The sequence below is a fragment of the Syngnathoides biaculeatus genome, chromosome 21, assembly GCF_019802595.1.
Source record: "Syngnathoides biaculeatus isolate LvHL_M chromosome 21, ASM1980259v1, whole genome shotgun sequence".
Classification (NCBI taxonomy): Eukaryota; Metazoa; Chordata; class Actinopteri; order Syngnathiformes; family Syngnathidae; genus Syngnathoides; species Syngnathoides biaculeatus.
The window spans coordinates 2,736,163-2,752,477 of NC_084660.1; the positions used below are offsets into that span (position 1 = coordinate 2,736,163).

Here is a 16,315-nt window from a genome sequence, read left to right on the forward strand (position 1 = left end):
GGTTTCTGTGGTGCTGTTAATTGAAACGTGAGCTGGCTGGAGATGAAATGGGCGGAGGAATAATTCATAACATTTCGAGCAGGTCCGAAATGACGAGAAAAAAAAAAAAAATAATAATAATGGTGTCTCAGCAGAATGAAGAGATTTCTGGCAGACTTTTCTCACTATCTTGTCAGCAGGGCCTTATTTTAATGATGACCTCAGAAGCCACAGAAGAAAATTGTTCTCTGTGACCATAACGCTCAAGGCAGTGCAAACGGAAGACTTTGTGCACTCGCAGACCGCTATGCTAGCTCCCATCTCTAACCCTCTGACATGATCACCATTTTTGCACCGACGTTCGACCAATTTGTTTGGCGCATCCAAAAGACAAATGGCCGTGATATCTGAAATTTACTGCAACACTTACACCTGTTCTGTCTGTGAAATAAAAAAAAAAAAAAGATACATGGTCGCGCCTGGAAACAGGAAGAGGCTCATTCGCTCGACATTATCGCACAAACTCATTTTTGTGGGAATGGCAGCGTGCAGAAGGCCAGCAAGGAAGAGAAATCCAGGGAGCCGAAACAACGCCGGGCTCGTTTGCAAAGGACGCGCCACGTCCTGTGCTGGGCTGGGCTGAATGCAAAGTAATATTTGCTAAACTACGCCAGTGAGGAAATGCATGAAATCTCCAAATCAATTAAGAGCTTGAGCGTTAACACCAAAAAAAAAAAAAAAAGAAAAAAAAAAGTGGGTTATTCTTCAGTTCCGACTCCGGAAAAGGCATCTCAGCAGAAAAACAAAAAGTGGTCGCTCTGAACTGGAATTTTTTCCAAGTGCCTTAAGAAGAGGAAGGCGAACGTTCTGGCAGTTTTGCTGTCCTAGCTGACTTTGGCCCGCGATTGTTCAAGCGAGTGGAGGTTCTTTCTTGCTAGGCCGAACATGTCGGCGCTTCAAAGTCTTTGCCGGCCAATCCTCTCAGCGGCAGGAAGCACATGACGCCGCGATGACATCGGCAGCGTGAGAGCTGTCAGACGGGAGCGAGGTGGGAGTGTGTAACCAGGTACTAAAGCTCATTGTTCATATCGAGGCTAATTCCCGTGACAGACGGGATGTTGCCAACGAGCGCCGTCCCAGTCGCTTGCTCTTCGGGTTTGGCTGAGAAAAAGCCAATTGTGGCAAGAAAGCGGCGACAAGGACAAAAGAAGTCGGCAGAGAAAGAAGCAAGACACAAATGGGTGATATAGAAATTGCAAGCCGGCCTTGACCCTTGAAATGTTTGGTCAGCCATGTTTCCAAACAGGAATCCTCATACACTGAAACCAAGCGTTGAGGATTTATGACAAGGAAAACTACACACTGACAATGCTATTCGCACAGCGGGTCCCTATCAAACTGGTTTCTCGCCAGTTCAGCAGCACATCGTACAAATCTGACTTTGGGTGTCCTCGCTCGACTGAACACTTTCTGGAGTTCAAAGAAAGAGCAAGTTGTTCAGCGGCGACCTCGTCCCTCCACACAAACCCTACCGGTCGTCAGAATTGACCGCCGGGCCTTCGCGGGGGCGGCCGGAACGCAAAAAGAAGCGTCGGCCGTACCCTGCCAGGTGTCACGGGGGCGCGGGGTACGCCGCGCGGCGGTCTCGTTGACGACGGGGAATAATGCAGAGGGCAAGAGCTGCTTGTGAAAGCTAATGGCCGACGCACCCCCCCCGTTGAGTCAAATCGAGCTCTAAATTCTCCCCCTCCCCTGGCTGCGTTTAACGCTGCTGACTTTCCACCATGCTTCGCACATTATTCACTCGACATCTTGTCCCGATGCAAGACTACAAATTACTTTTTCACAATAGGAGCAAAACGGGCCGCCAGGTGTGACGCTCGATTTATTGCCCTTCAATTAGGAAGTCTGCAGACAACAAGAAAATGGTTGCAAATGAAGATAAGCTGCTTGCGGAGGCACTTCCCGACCGGGGTAAAAACGTAATGGCCAAAGCATCCTGAGCGGGAAAGCAGAAAAAAATGCCAGACAGTATTTGACCTCGGCAGGACCGTTGCGGACGAGGAGTCCCGGTCCGTCCTTGCGTCGAGCTGCCGTGTGCACGCCGCACGCTATTTATTGCCGACATAAAATGTCAACACGGCCGTGATCGAGTTTTGGAGCTATGAAAAAAGGAGAACAAGCAACCCTAACCCACATTCAAACTCAGTTTCCTCCATTTTTTTTTTTTTTTCTCGTTGTTTTTTTTTTTTTTTGGTCAGCGTAGAAGTCGAAATAAACAGCAAAGACGCGGTTGCCCACGGTACAATGCTCGGTACTGCCAAAAAGAAAAGCCTACTAGAAAATCCGACACGAGAGGCACTTTAAACGGCGTCAGTTGTGCGACGACTCCCGTTTAACGCGCACGCGGCTTAACGATGAGCGATGCGTTTCCGGCGCATTTGCGGCCGCTTCCCGTTTTATTCTCGCCCTAAAACGCGTTCTTCCTCGTGGCCTTCGGAGCGCTAAGCGTCACCCGGATCCATCCCATTTAAGAAGGATGAGAACGACTGGCTGCCTGCGTGTTCTTCCTGCGGGCTGCGCCATTTGGACACATTTAGCACAGCGTGGCTTTCGATAAACGAGCCGCTCCGGCTAATGGGGTCTCCTCCGCTGCGTGGCTAATGAAACCGTAATTTAGGCTGCGCTTAGAAGTGACGCTGGATGGAAAGCCAGATGCACTTTGACGATGGAGAGTTTGGGAGGATATCGACCAAGAACTTTGAGCATACCTTGCAAAGAATAAAAATACGGCAATACCCGCAAAGCATTCACGGGCTTAGCTTCTGGAAGCCACTAAAATCTGAATCGTCCTTTAAAAACCACTTCCCCGTTGAAATGAATGGAAATGGATACAATCTGTCCCAGCTTTATTTTCAAGAGCAAAACCGCCACTATAACATCCATCTATCCATTTTCTGACACTCTTATCTGGAGCCTATCCCAGCTGTCAACGGGCAGGAAGCGGCGGTAAACCCTGAACCGGTTGCCAGCCAGTCGCAGGGCACCTGGACTGCATGTTGCATGTTTTTGGGATGCGGGAGGAAACGGGAGTGCCGGGAGAAAAGCCACGCAGGCACGGGGAGAACGTGCAAACTACCACACAGGCGGCGGCGGCGGGAAAGTTTGCCATCCAGAAAAGGAACTCGGAGGGGGCAGATGTTGTCAGGTTTCCAAAACTGCCTCGTTCTGCGCCGTTACGTGAGGTTGCAGTACTCGGCAAAGCCGAGCTTGAAGTGGCCGTCATCAAGTAGATGGTTGGTTACTGGCGCACGAGTGCCACTTGACATTATTCAGTGTCTCCACTCGAGTTGCCCCATAGCAAAAAAAAAAAAAAAAAAAAAACCTGCGGCCAAGGCAGTTTTTCTTCGAAACAGACTCGAGTGGGTGGATCAAGCTTTCAATGCAGTACCGAAGGGTGTCATTCGCGTTTGATTGGAGTTGACATTCTGCCGGTTCAGCACCCCCCAAATCATCTCCCAGCTTGGACACTCGCTTGGATTTGACAGTCTGTCGGTGTCAGGCTGACGGCTTTTCAAGGCGATACCTTCCCTAAAAGCATTTCATCAGCTAGTCCCGGACACCTCGATTGACAAAATCTTTTGAGAAAAGAATACACAGCCAAGGCGGTGGATCGTGTTCTGGCCTGAATGATGCACCTCTGAAAAAAATGGAAGGGTTAGGCAAAAAAAAAAAAAAAAAGTTGCCGACATATCTTTGCACGTTTTCAGCAAATTTGTTCAAACAGGTCACCGAATTCACTTTCCAGCAAACGGGAGCGGATTTAGATGAACTAGCTCGGGGGTTTGCGCACGTCCAACGCTGGTTCAGGATCATCACCGATTGCCGCAGTTCATTCAAACGGGAAAATAAAACGATTAGGAAGCGTTGGATTGCTTGAAATAAGTCTGGATCAGCATCCAAAGAACCTCCCCCCCTTCATCATGAGATTTGGGCTTGTGGTGACTTGATCACGCATCAAAGTTAATGCGGGTGCCTCTTAGTAAAACTCAGAAGTGGAAGAATGCACAGCGATGACCCGGTCGGCCTCTTTAAAGATGGAAATGAATTCAGTCCCGAGCAATTGCGCTTGAGTGACAGGGCGGGCAAAGGGGCTTGATTTCCCCGCCGCGCCATCCCACCGGCTTCAAGTCAACCTCATACATAAGAAAAACCACCAATTAGGAGGTAGTCAGGCATGCCCGGCGCGCCCTGGATTATGATTCCATAACAGAGTGCGCCAGAGGTCATCGTGCGCCGACTCCCTCTCGCCGGGCAGGGTCGCCGGCTCGCGCCCGCCGACGCCTCACAAAGTTGCCCGTCGTTGGCCACTTAAGCTACTTCGTGCATCCGAACGGCTAATTTTGCCGGAGGACCACGCCCGGCCACCCTGATGCAACCGCTGTGCTCGACTCATCACCAGATTGTAACACCGAATTCACCATGAGTGGAAAAACAAAAACAAAAACAAACTTTGATGACACATAAAAGGCCCTCCCTTTTTCAATCCATGTTACTGATTTTGTGTGTGTAGTGCTCTGACCTCTGGCCATTTAAGTGGATGCAGAAGTGCAGATGAATTATTCACTTGAGTGGGCCCCCCCCCCAAGCCTGAGGGGACATCCAGAATGAAATGTGGACTTGTGTATGCTGAAATGACACGATCCATAGCGCTCTGAAGCCCCGTGGAAAAGAGGCGCACGCAAAACTGCACTTTGCCGGAAGCTAAAGTTGTCCAGTTCAGTCCCGTTTGTCTGGTTCTGCTTGACTGGGGAAAACACAAATGCACGGCCTCATCTTGGAAAACGCTTCCCCAAAATGAAGGGCCAGGTACTAAATACACAGCCGGGCGCTGAGCTCTCGTTTATGCTATTAGACGGCTAATCAAGTCGGCTCTCGCTAGGCAAAAAAAAAAAAAAAAGAACAGCTGGTGTACTAGCAAGGCATTGCCTGGAACTGTATCACGTCCATGTATGCTGAAGCGTTTAAAGGCCATGAAAGGGAGCGTCTGTATTATAATCCAAACTGTAATTTATGGTACCGTCACTGGCCTGTGAACGAAAACCCTCCAGGAACAGAGTGGAAACCGGTTCCGGGCCCGTTTACAAGTCAGGGATCTTAAGGCTGGCGTCCATTTTAGGGTACAGACGCTTGCAGATGGCCGCTCAAGTTGTTCGTGACTGATACGATCGAAGCTGGAAATGATTAACGGTGAAAAGGATGAAAGGATCTTGTGAGTTTTGCCACGACGACAACGGGCAAATGATTGCACGCGCCGTAATTGGCATCTTGCCAACAAACCCGTGGCTCTCGCATTCTTCCATTTGATCGTTTCTGGTGTTGGAAAATACGTTAAAACTTTGAAGCGCCGTTCATAATGCAGGAAACGGCAAAGCCGCCACAAAGATGCACGCGGTTGCCACGATGGTGGTGAAATGAGCAGCGACTAGCTAATCTAATGTGACATTTAGTAAATCTGATCTCTTCTGATGTTGCTGTTGTTGTTATCTGGAGGCTGGCTCCCGTAATCATAATCTTACGTCGGTTTGAGATTTTTTTTGGGAAGGAAATAATGGACCGAATAGCGAATCCATCGTGCTGCCGGGAGGACGCCTGAACCACTGTGAGAAAGCGATTGGAAGTCAAACGGGACTTTCGGATCTCAAACGTCAAGTCGCATCATTGGACACGAAAAGAGCCCAGCTACACAAACGACGACATCTATGCCGTGCAAAGCTATGCTTGTGCTAGCTTGATGCGAATCGCACCCATGGTGGCGTAATAAACCATTGCGTGATGGATTTGAACACATTTTGCAACGTGGACAGAATGACGAATAAGATGAATTTTTTTTTTTTTTTTTTAATAGTAGCAGTCGCAATAAACACTCCCCCCCTCCAAAATTCTGATACGACACAGTAATTGGAAAAAGCAACTTCATTAGTGAGTGACAGCAGCAAGTGATAAGACGGGGGAATACTGCACAGCAACCGATGCTCAAAACTCATTATCTGCCACGCACGCCTTAATTATTTCATGCCCGCAGAGCTTTGAGCAGCTCCGCTTTTGGAAGCGTCGCGGAGGAAAGCGACGGGGATGGGAAGCCGACGTCCGGGAATGACCGTCTCTGCGGTCCACGTCTGATCTAGAGCAGCTCATTTGAGAAGTTAATATCACGACTGACGGGCTAGGCTAGCCTTCCTCCGCCAATCTTCCACTGGCATCTTATGATTACGCTAGCCTGGATGCTGACCCCCTCCAAATCTCTTGACACCGCCAATGAATTGGAGAGACAGATTCAAGAGGAAGAAGCCACTTGCGCGATCGCATGCAAAGCGGGAGGGGGGAAAAGGCAAATTGGAATGCAAAGGGTGGCGGGAGGCATCGCGGGCAAGCGCAAAGGGGCTGCGCTCAAGTCGGCAGCGGAACAGAGCGGATCATTGTGACGGACTCGAGGTGAGATTAGCTCCGATGATGCGTGCCTGCACAGGAAAGCGGCGGCGGCGGCGGCTAAACTGAAATCATTTCATTGTGGGGAAACGTGGAGCTCTGCACCCGCTCAGGACCTCAAAATCATTACTTCAGAAATGTCTTGAGAGATGCGTTTTACTTGTTCTGGGACACGTTTGGGAGCACAGAGCAAAACTACAAACGTCTTTTCAAGAAACAGATGGAGAGCTCGGTGTCCGTCGCGGATTTCCCTTGAAAAATTATATTTTGAAACGCACGAATTATCGTCAGAGGTCCTGATCCACGCCAGAGATTGTGTGCAATCGCTAATCTCATTTATCGGCGCCCGAGAGAGCAGCACCGTCCACCATTTTCTAGGGCCCCGTAGCAATGATTTTATGGGTATGATTATGTCTTTGGACGACAAACTATTACTCCCCGGCGAGGCTCCACCTGACATTTAGGCGAGCACGTGACGGACGGCGTGCGCAGGGCCTCGAAATGCAAAATGTCAATTGTCTGCGGATAGCGGTGCGGCTAAAGTGGCCCCGCACGTAATCCCAGCTTCAAAGCTTCGCATCGAATTATACCGGCCGAGGCTCCGGCTCCCGCTCCAAGGTGAGCGGCGGTTTTGCTGTTGTCATGGCAACTCGGCATCACCCACTTCAGTCACGTAACATTTCCGCGGACCCGAGCAGAGCCTTCCGGTGTTGGGTTAGCCTCGGCCGGCGCTAACCGCACTTTGGAAGCCCGCCTCGTCCCGTAGGACACGACTTCACGGAAGGGACGCCGGCAACAAAGAGCGCGCGAAGCCACCGCCGAGCACGACAAAGGAATCAAAATCGAGGGGCGGTGCCAGGAAATCGTCAGGGGAGGGTTCAATCGCGGGCGCGCGACTCCCAGCTGAGCACGAAATCGTCAGGAGGGAAAGGATTTAACGTACCCAGCGAGAGCAAGGCACGCCACGCCGAATGCATATGGTTTTGCATAACCTGGGAATATTGTACGGGTCGTGACATGTTTCAAGGATAAACCACGCAGGGCCAGGTCATGTGTCACATCTAAAATATGGCCGCCTCCTTTTCTCCCGCGTCGTCACTTTCAAGCTTGGACTTGGAGCACAAAACGGCTGCCGCTGCACGAAACATTTATTGACATGAATATTCTGGAAGTAGAGCACAACCCCCTTCTCCCCCAATTTGTCCAGGTTGTTGTTGCTGCAGGATCGGCGCATTGCTATGCAAAATCAACGGAGTCCACACTTTAATAGCCTCAAATTAGCCTTTGATCAAAGAGCGGCTGATATTGTGTCTCCAGTCCAACTTGTGCTGGATACTTAATGCCACGGGCCTCAACGTATGGTCGCTTACATCTCAAACTACAAACCAAGGCATTTGGGAACATCAGGGTCCATCCAAGAGGATTCCAGCCGAACCTCATCCGTCAGCTTATCCTTTACGGCGGCAAAGAGGAAGAAGGGGCTCGGCGCGGATCCCTGATGCAGTCCCACCTGCACCTTAAATTCTTCTGACACACCTACGGCACATCTCATCTCACCCTCATACACGTCCTGTACTATTCTGACATATTTCTCTGCGCCACACCGGACTTGCGCATGCAGTACCGCGGTTCCTCTCTCGGTACTCTGTCATGGGCTCTCTCTAGATCCACAAAGACACAATGTAGCTCCTCCTGACTTTCTGTGTACTTTTCCACGAGCATCCTTAAGGCATGTAATGACATATGTACATATTTGTAAAAAAAAAAAAATATTTGTTTAAAAAAAAAAAAAAGGGTAAAGGATGAAATAGTCTGTACATGATTGAATGTTTCAATTTGATTTTTTTTTAAGCCTCTTTTCTTAGAATCAGAAACATCTTTATTGTCCAAGTAACATGGAAGGGATTTATCTTCGGGATGAGTCGGAGCTGCTCTGGTACGACGTACATGACAACAATAACAGACGGACGTCAATTGAGAACGAAAACATTGCGCAAACAGTCACGGAGCAACAAAGTATGCTAGCGTAGAGAGCCTGATGGAGCAATCGTGTAGTCCAGTGCAAAGGGGTGTCAGGGCATCAAGGAACGGATGCAGTTTTAAAGTGACAGGTCGTGCAATACTCCGGGACACTGTGGATTGTGCCAATGTTGCAGATATTCTGAGACACTAGTATTGGCCGGAGAGATCCGACTACTGCAGTGAGTGGAGGACTGATGTATGATATATAATAATAATTGGACAGCGTGTTGCAGTCGAACTAAGAAGTTCAGACTGCCTGCTAGCTTTGCTTTGCTACCCGAGTGAAGGAGATGGAAGACCAGGATATGGAGGGTCTGAGAGGATTTCGTCTGCTCTCGTCTTAGTTCAGGTAGCGTGCGAGTCCCCAAGGGTAAAAAGTGGGGCACAGACAATTTGATTTTCCATTGCGGTCAGAGTTGGTCCTTTGGACTGTGATGGCGGTACACAGTACCGATTTGATGACCGCTATGGAGAACCTCCTGAGCAGCTCTCGCAGCAGGTTGGGCTCCCTCGGAAGCCGCAGGAGGTACATCCTCAGGAAAGGGTACCTTCATTTTATGTCCGGCAGCCCTTAGGGTGAGGCTAACTAACTGCTTAAGATATTTGGGGTGGGGAACATGAGAACAATGACTTGATGTTCGAGAACTCCTGCTACTGGACTGGACTGTCCTGCCACCACCTTGCCAAATCTCCATCTCTTGACTCCTGCACCTCTACTTGCGCTGCGGAGACGGGCGGACCGCTTGAAAGCACGCCGAGGGAACCTCATTAGAGCCACCTCCGTCGACGTCGGCCTCGTTCAGTGAGAAGAGGAAGCCGGTGAGACGATACCCAGTGAAAGAGGAGGACGCAGAGAGACGTCTGGCAATTGGCGCCGTTTCCTTTCACCCAGCTTGCCGCCTCGTGCTCGCCTCTCCATCTTGTCAGGAACAGAAGGGGTCCAATGTCAGCCCGTCGCTTCGCCGATTTCTCCGTCAGCAAAATGGAATGAGGAATGTCTTGTGTTTTGGCCTTATTCATCCCTCTTTCCGCCCTCCTCGGACTAGAGCTGGTGCGGCTTTCTAGAACTTTACACAACCAACAAAAGTTGAGTGGGACTCAACTGCTTTCTGTATTTTTTTTTTTTTTTTTTTTAACTGCTTGTTTAGCCAGACCTTTCCTGCTTGCGTGCATCTTGTCGGAGCTCATGCCCGGTGCATGGAGGAATGAGACGGGATTAGCGGGTCTTTTCCTTCATCTTCGTCGCCCCACGCGTGACGTAGATGCCTCGACATCTGTGAAACTTCCAAATCTGCTGACTGCAATGGTGGGGAGGGGAAAAGAGGGTAAAGGGAGTCCTACAGCACTCGAGCTTTTTTCTTTTTTGGTTGTCTTAGCTGAGCGCTAAACATTTTGGTAGCAACAACCTGAAAACAATTTGTCTCCGTTTTTGATAACCACGAAAAACCTCTGTTCTTGCCGGAACGTTGGCGTGCGTAGCGGCAAGCGTTATTTTGCTCACTACCGTTGACAAGAAGAGATGCACTTTTGGAGGGTATCTTTTAGCCGAGCTCAGCTAGCGTTGCCCGTCTTATCGTCGTCTGAGCTCGCGTTTCACTTCTTTGTACTTGAATGACTCTTCAGATTATGTCATCGCACGTCACAAGTCGTAGAACGTGCGCTTCTTGCTTCTCTCTCTTTGCAGAACAAAGCTGTCAGGACATTGACGGAGGTGTAAAGTCTTCATTTTTTTTAAAGAAGGAATATTGGCGGAATGACGCCCTTCTGCCAATTGGACCACATGTCAATGTACACGCGTCGACGTCCTTCAAAGTCACGTTTGTTGTCCTCTTCGCTCATTTCAATGCAGCCATCCTTCGTTTGGGGCAGGGACGATGTAATCGCAGAACAGCAAAAGACCAAAAAAATACAAATAAACCAGCGTTTCCTTTCAGTCATCACCAGTAGAAACACGGGTTGCTTTCATTACCCAAAAGGTGGAGAAAAAGACGACGGTTGGGCGACAAGTCAATCTCACCTGAGGAAAACGGATCCATCAGGTTGGCCGTTCGCTAGCGCAACATTCGCCTCACTCATCTGACGTACTTGATCCGCCTCAATCCCGTGGAAGAGCGGCGCAAAGCCGGGGAACAACAAGAAGATTCCCGCTCCCGGGGAGAGGCTTCCCATTGGTTCCCACTACCCCCAAACTTCCATTTCTGTCTCCATTTCCCGTTCATCTGTGCCGAAAAGTCATCCTGCCAAACACACTGAGGCGCAATCTGTTGGTCTCATCAAAGCAGAACAATTTCGAGTGAAATGCGTCGGTCTAAGCGGCGCTCTCGGGGGCTTCATTTCTGACTGACTGAAGTGCAGCCTTGGACAAACTAACTTTACAAAATGTTGGCTTACGCACTCTTAATTCGATCCCGTGGTGCCAAAGGTCCGTTACAGAGTTGGGAAGTTTGCACTTACTTGACTTCAGTAAAGTTTAGTGCATCCGACTATCTGTAGGACGGCGGGATGGGTCAAGCGCAGCAACGATGGAAGCATAAAACCTCGAGCGCACGCAGTTTTGGAAAAATGCAGCGCAGTCCTCGTCCCGGCCGGGGGTGTCGCCACAGTTGGTGTTGGCCAGAACGCCACGGGGCGGGACTTTCCTTTGCATTTTTGGTCCATTCCTGGTAGCGGTTTTTAACTTCCCGTAGCAATGACAATTAGGACGGTGGAAAAGTTGGAACAATCGGAGGGGGATACGTTTAATTATGCTAAGTTTTATGTCGAGGAACAGCATGTGACTAAAACGGGCCAATCGCGAAAGATGAGCTCCGCGCGCAGCAGCAATTTTTGCCACGTGTACGTCGAGTGAGTTCAAATAATTCACTCCTGGTGTTAATGCCGCAGTCCTGTATTCGATGTAATAATACAATCCGACGTAACTTGGAAGAACTGGCCCCACCTCGTGTTTATTATGGCCGTTTTTAATACTTTCCAGCCACGAATGAGCTCAGCAGGATGCTGGGATTTTGTCTTGACACGTCGTTCACTTGTAATTACTGGATAAGCATCTATTCCTTTCATTTCCTTGCATCTGTGAAGGAAAATCCTCAGCAAAATACGGGACAGCAGGTACCATTGATCGGTCTGGTCCATAGCGCCGGAGTTAATTCAACTCGAGCAAATATTTCGATTGTTTTTTTGCGCGTGTCGCGTTGGGCCGAAAAATGTTTCCAATTATTCCAGCCAAAGGGCACAACGGTTAGACTCAAAGGTCAGACCGAGCCATACTTGCTCCATTTAGAGGTCCAAGCAGCACAAATTCACCTTCCCCCCCCCCCATTCAGATCATCGTGGAACAAAGGCAGATTTTTGATCTCGACTTTATTACCATGTAGATATGTGATACTTTTTTTTTTTTTTCATTTATTAGGTTTCATTTAATGTTGCCCTGCGATAGGAGATTAATTCCTCGCGTGAGCACACTTGCAAGAGGACTCGCGAATATCTCTCTCGCGCTTAAGATGAGTTGAAATGTCATTCATTTGTTCCAGCCTCGGAAAAAATGTCAAAATGTTTTTTGTTTGTTTTTTTTTTGGAAGCTGAAAGCTAAGACAACCTGGCGTTGACTTTAAGACACGCCGGTAACGCCGACAGCGTTGTCGAAGCGGCGCAAAAAGTCTGCTCACCCCTCTCGGGACGCAGCCCAACTGCAACCACCAAAATTGTTTGCTGACAGAAACTGTGCCGCAATAACCTGCAGTCCTAATTACCCATCCAGAAATTCACCTCTTCCCATCTTTTGTCGTCGTTCTGAACCACCCGAAGGTCCGAAGGGGGGCTTCAAAGTCCTGCCCGTATAGAAAATGTCTTCAAAGGAATCATCTTGACCAAGAGACAAGCTTTGGATGTTCGTAGGCGCCTTTGGTTCCGTGTTCTTCGGGTCTTGCAGTCTCCTGGTGTTTTGCGCCGCACAGGCCTCCTCCTTCCCCCGCGGGTTGTAGTCTGAGCTCTGTTTGACGTCGAGTCCTTCCTCCCCTGTTCTAATGTTGCGGTTAGTCTGTATTCTTCACCTGTTGCGTGGTTTTTCGAGGTCGACATCGACAGTGAAAGTCAAGTCCTGAAGCTACCTTTCGGTCATTCTCCCACGTGATCAAAACAACGGCCGAAAGAGAGACGCTAGGAGAAAGCAGACGTCCCGTTTTAGTTTGGGGGAAAAGCGTCTCGCGCATCATCCGGCCGTCGAAATCCAGGTCCAGATTCTTTTTTTAGGTTCGTCGTCTAAGAGGGCACGTCCCATCTGTGGTGACGCTTTCCTCCAATCTCAGAGTAATTAAGTGAGGGCCAAGTAACGCACTGAAGAACGTGAATACGGTGTTTAAAGATTCCATCAATTCGGGTTTTTCGGCTTGGATTGCCATCTTGTAGCGTCTTTGGGCGATAGTCAAATGTTCCCGTTTCTGCTCCGTGTGTTACAGCTGGGACAACGTACATCTTTGGCAGAGGCGGGGCCCTCATCACGTACACGTGGCCGCCCAACGACCGGCCGAGCACACGGGCGGACCGGCTGGCGGTGGGCTTCAGCACGCAGCTGAAGGAGGCCATCTTGGTCAGGGTGGAAAGCGCCAAGGGACTGGGCGACTACCTGGAGCTCCACGTAGTAAGTAGAAGCGTCCTTTCTAAATTTGACGGGAATCCGACATGGCTTCCAGCCGCGAGGCTAACCCTTCAAGTCATCCCAAAAGGTGACTATTTGAGAAATGTCTTTAACACCCTTGCGTTTGTACATTTGGACAGCTCTTGACAATCACGGAAAACCCGCCACCTGAGTCTTACTTTTAGGCCCGCCGCACACTACAAGACGATGGCAAACCCGATTGGATCGAATCATCATCGGGCGAGTTGCCGACTCACCCTAAAGAGTCGGCCTGTGTATATTAGCCTACGTGTAGGCTGTGCGTACACTATTCTGTCCTTGGTCACATTTGCTTAGCGGTAAAAAGAAGCGGATTCCAAAAGAGTGGACACAAAACCTGATAAAAATGACAACGATGACTTATCCAGGATCAATATTCCTATTTTAATCCAACACTTGATTCCCTCTGCACTTGTTTTTCGGCTCGGGTCGCTGCGGCTGCCGCCGCCCTCTTTCTTGCTCGCTTGAGAGGCAAGAATGTCATTCCAAGCGCGAGTCGGCATTTGGACGCACCGTACAGGCGCGATTCGCATTTTTCCGTCCGATTAGCCACTCGTGAAATGAACGAGTTGACAAACCCGGTTCAGTCGGGTGCACCAGAGTCGCTCGGCAGCCTTTAGAGCGCTACTGTACCAAGTAAAATCGATAGTTTGCAGATAAGATACTGTAGGAACTGCGATGGGTGAGGGGAACAAAGATTCCACTCGCGGCATTTATGTGCAACACTGGCAGCAGTGCAGGCTTATTAAAGTCCCTTTTCCATACCCGGCAATTAGTCTCATTCATCTAGCTTTATTGCGCATGCCGCCGCGCCGAAAGGTCATTTAAAAAGCAATGCTAATGACATCTTTAAAGGGCAATTAAAGGGATACACAGCAGTCACGTTAAATGCGCCATCGCTGGCACCGATTGTCTATTCGACCGCTGATGGAGCCCAATCAAGCCCAATTTGAACGTTCGGTGATAAATAATACTTAGCACAGGCAGTAAAGGGGAAAGTCAACTCCAAACGTAGCGATCTTGGCGCCAGTGAATTGTTTTGTTTTTGTTTTTTTTTTTTTTGGGGGGGGGGTTGAAAGTTGAGGTTTTCACTGGAATTTCACTTCCGAGGGCGCCTATAACAGACCAAGTGTCGTTTCACTCTTTCCTCACTCCACTCGCCTTCCTCCACGAATTGCATCCCATGTGAAACGTCAATCAGAATCCTCTTCTAGTGGCCCAGACACGCGAGCGACTCACCGCAATTAGGTTTCATTTGCCAGCGTTCCTCCTCAGCCATTCCCCTAAGTGACTCCTTTCAGCGGGCGTCGGGTGTTTCCAGCCTCTTAATTATGCTGCTCTACTCTGTTCAAACGCGCCAGTGACCGAGCGTCCCGAGACTTCTACCTGGAGTGGTTTCGGAAGAAGGGAGGAAAAAACAACCAAAAAAAAAAAAAAAATCATCCATTTCCACCGGCTGAGTAGCGTGCGATCTCAACTTCTTTGGGACATTTTGACATCCCGAGGCAGCAAATGTAATCAGAAACTTTTTGGGATTTTTGCATTTGATTGCAAAGCCCACCTCGCTACTGGAGACGCTTTTTCCTAAGGCGCACAACACCTGCTTACCCGAAGGTGGGTCACAAACGAGAGCTAGCACCCGAGCACCAATTGCTACGTTTAGCAGCGGCGGCAACGTTTCGAAACGGGATCGTTGGGATTCAGCGCAGAGCGACGGAAACGCGACCAACTGTGATTGCCGTGGATGACCGGGGAGGCGTTTAAATTGTAAAAACGTTTGCCACAGCAGTCGCGGTGCAGATGAGAAACCTCATCGGCCAGAGTAAAACAGAGAGCACGCACGCACGCACGCACGCACGTAGTAGGGTGGAACACGAGTGGAGAGAGTCCGCAGTGGGATGGAGTCGGATTTATTCCCCGGCAGCCTCCAACTCTTCTCAAGCCAAGCCAAGTGTTAAATTTACCAACATCAGCTGCTGTGGCGTACTTGTTTATAACGCTTCACGTCGAGCGTGTCGCGCGCCAAGTCTCTCGCTTGCTCTCTGAGACTGTACAGCTGGAAATCTTTGGCTTTTTGCACGTCTTGGTGACGATAACGCCATCCTAACGCCAACTCTGGAGCCAGGCCATCGCAGCTTCACTGCAACTCCGCTCGACGAAACGCTCCAAAGGTGAACGCCAGGGACCCCCCCCCCCTCCCCCTCCCCGTGAAAATGTGAGGGAGCGTCCTGACGCCCGGCGCCGAATCGGCGATCAAATCGCGGCGCAACCGAGCGTGCAGAAGCCCCGTCTTCCCGCCGGTCTCCCCTCAAGGATGCGGTCCTTGCCCCTTACTGAAGACTCCAATCCCGAGAAAAGTATCCCGCGGCGCAGCCCCCTTTCAGGTTCGCAGCGTTTCAACGGCTCCCGGAACAGGGTGTAAATGTACAACTCTCTTACTCTGTTAACTGCGCTCATAACTCGGCTGTCTCCGTGCAGCCGATGGGCTCCTAATCCACTTCTTTTGAGGAGAAGATGCATTACCTCGAAGGTCTTGCCGTTTTGGTAGAAAAAGGAGTCCGGCTGAGCCCGGCTGATAGGAGCCATGCCCCGGAGATAGAATTTCTCTTATCTCCTTCCCATTATGTGCCATTCCTGCCTTCAGTTTGTCCTCGTTTCTCCCACTTGCGCTTTTCCATTTCAGTCCATTTCCGTGACACGAGGACAATGGCAGGTAAGGTGGGGGGGGCGGGGGGGGGGTTCTCGTGCTTATGTGAACTCCCAGTATCATCTCATTGGGTGCGCTAATTATTTACCACGGGTGCCTTCAGGTTTCCTGCCGACATTTGGGAAGTTGTCTGACGGAAAGGCTCCCCCCACCCCCCACGTGTGTGTGTAAATCGTTGCCTAAAAAGGCCACGAGGAATGAGTCACCGCAGAGCAAATACCGCAGTGCCGCCCCCTGACGACCGGCCAGCCGCTCGAGCCTCACCAGTGGGAGGAATTCGGAGAAGGTTTTCCGGTTTGTTTGCATGATCACAGATTGTCAGATAAACAGGCTAAGACAGGCGATAGCACACTTGTCCATTTGGTTTTTGGCTGTAGTTGAGACGTGTTAGTCGTCCCCCCAACCCCCCCGCCACCCACGCTAGATCTTTCACACCTTTTCATAAC

General features: G+C 49.9%; 2 protein-coding genes across 6 annotated transcripts in view; one reads left to right on the top strand and one right to left on the bottom strand.

Moving 5' to 3' along the window:
* The window catches only part of alpk1 (alpha-kinase 1), a 209,421-nt gene that overhangs the window by 160,630 nt on the left and 32,476 nt on the right, over positions 1–16,315 (bottom strand). The window lies entirely within an intron of this gene.
* The window catches only part of LOC133494855 (neurexin-2-like), a 140,766-nt gene that overhangs the window by 94,416 nt on the left and 30,035 nt on the right, over positions 1–16,315 (top strand). For all 5 annotated transcript variants that reach the window (XM_061809063.1, XM_061809062.1, XM_061809064.1 and 2 more), the window contains one exon: positions 12,945–13,126. In XM_061809063.1, the coding sequence (XP_061665047.1) occupies positions 12,945–13,126 (182 nt within the window). The remainder of the gene's footprint in view (positions 1–12,944; positions 13,127–16,315) is intronic.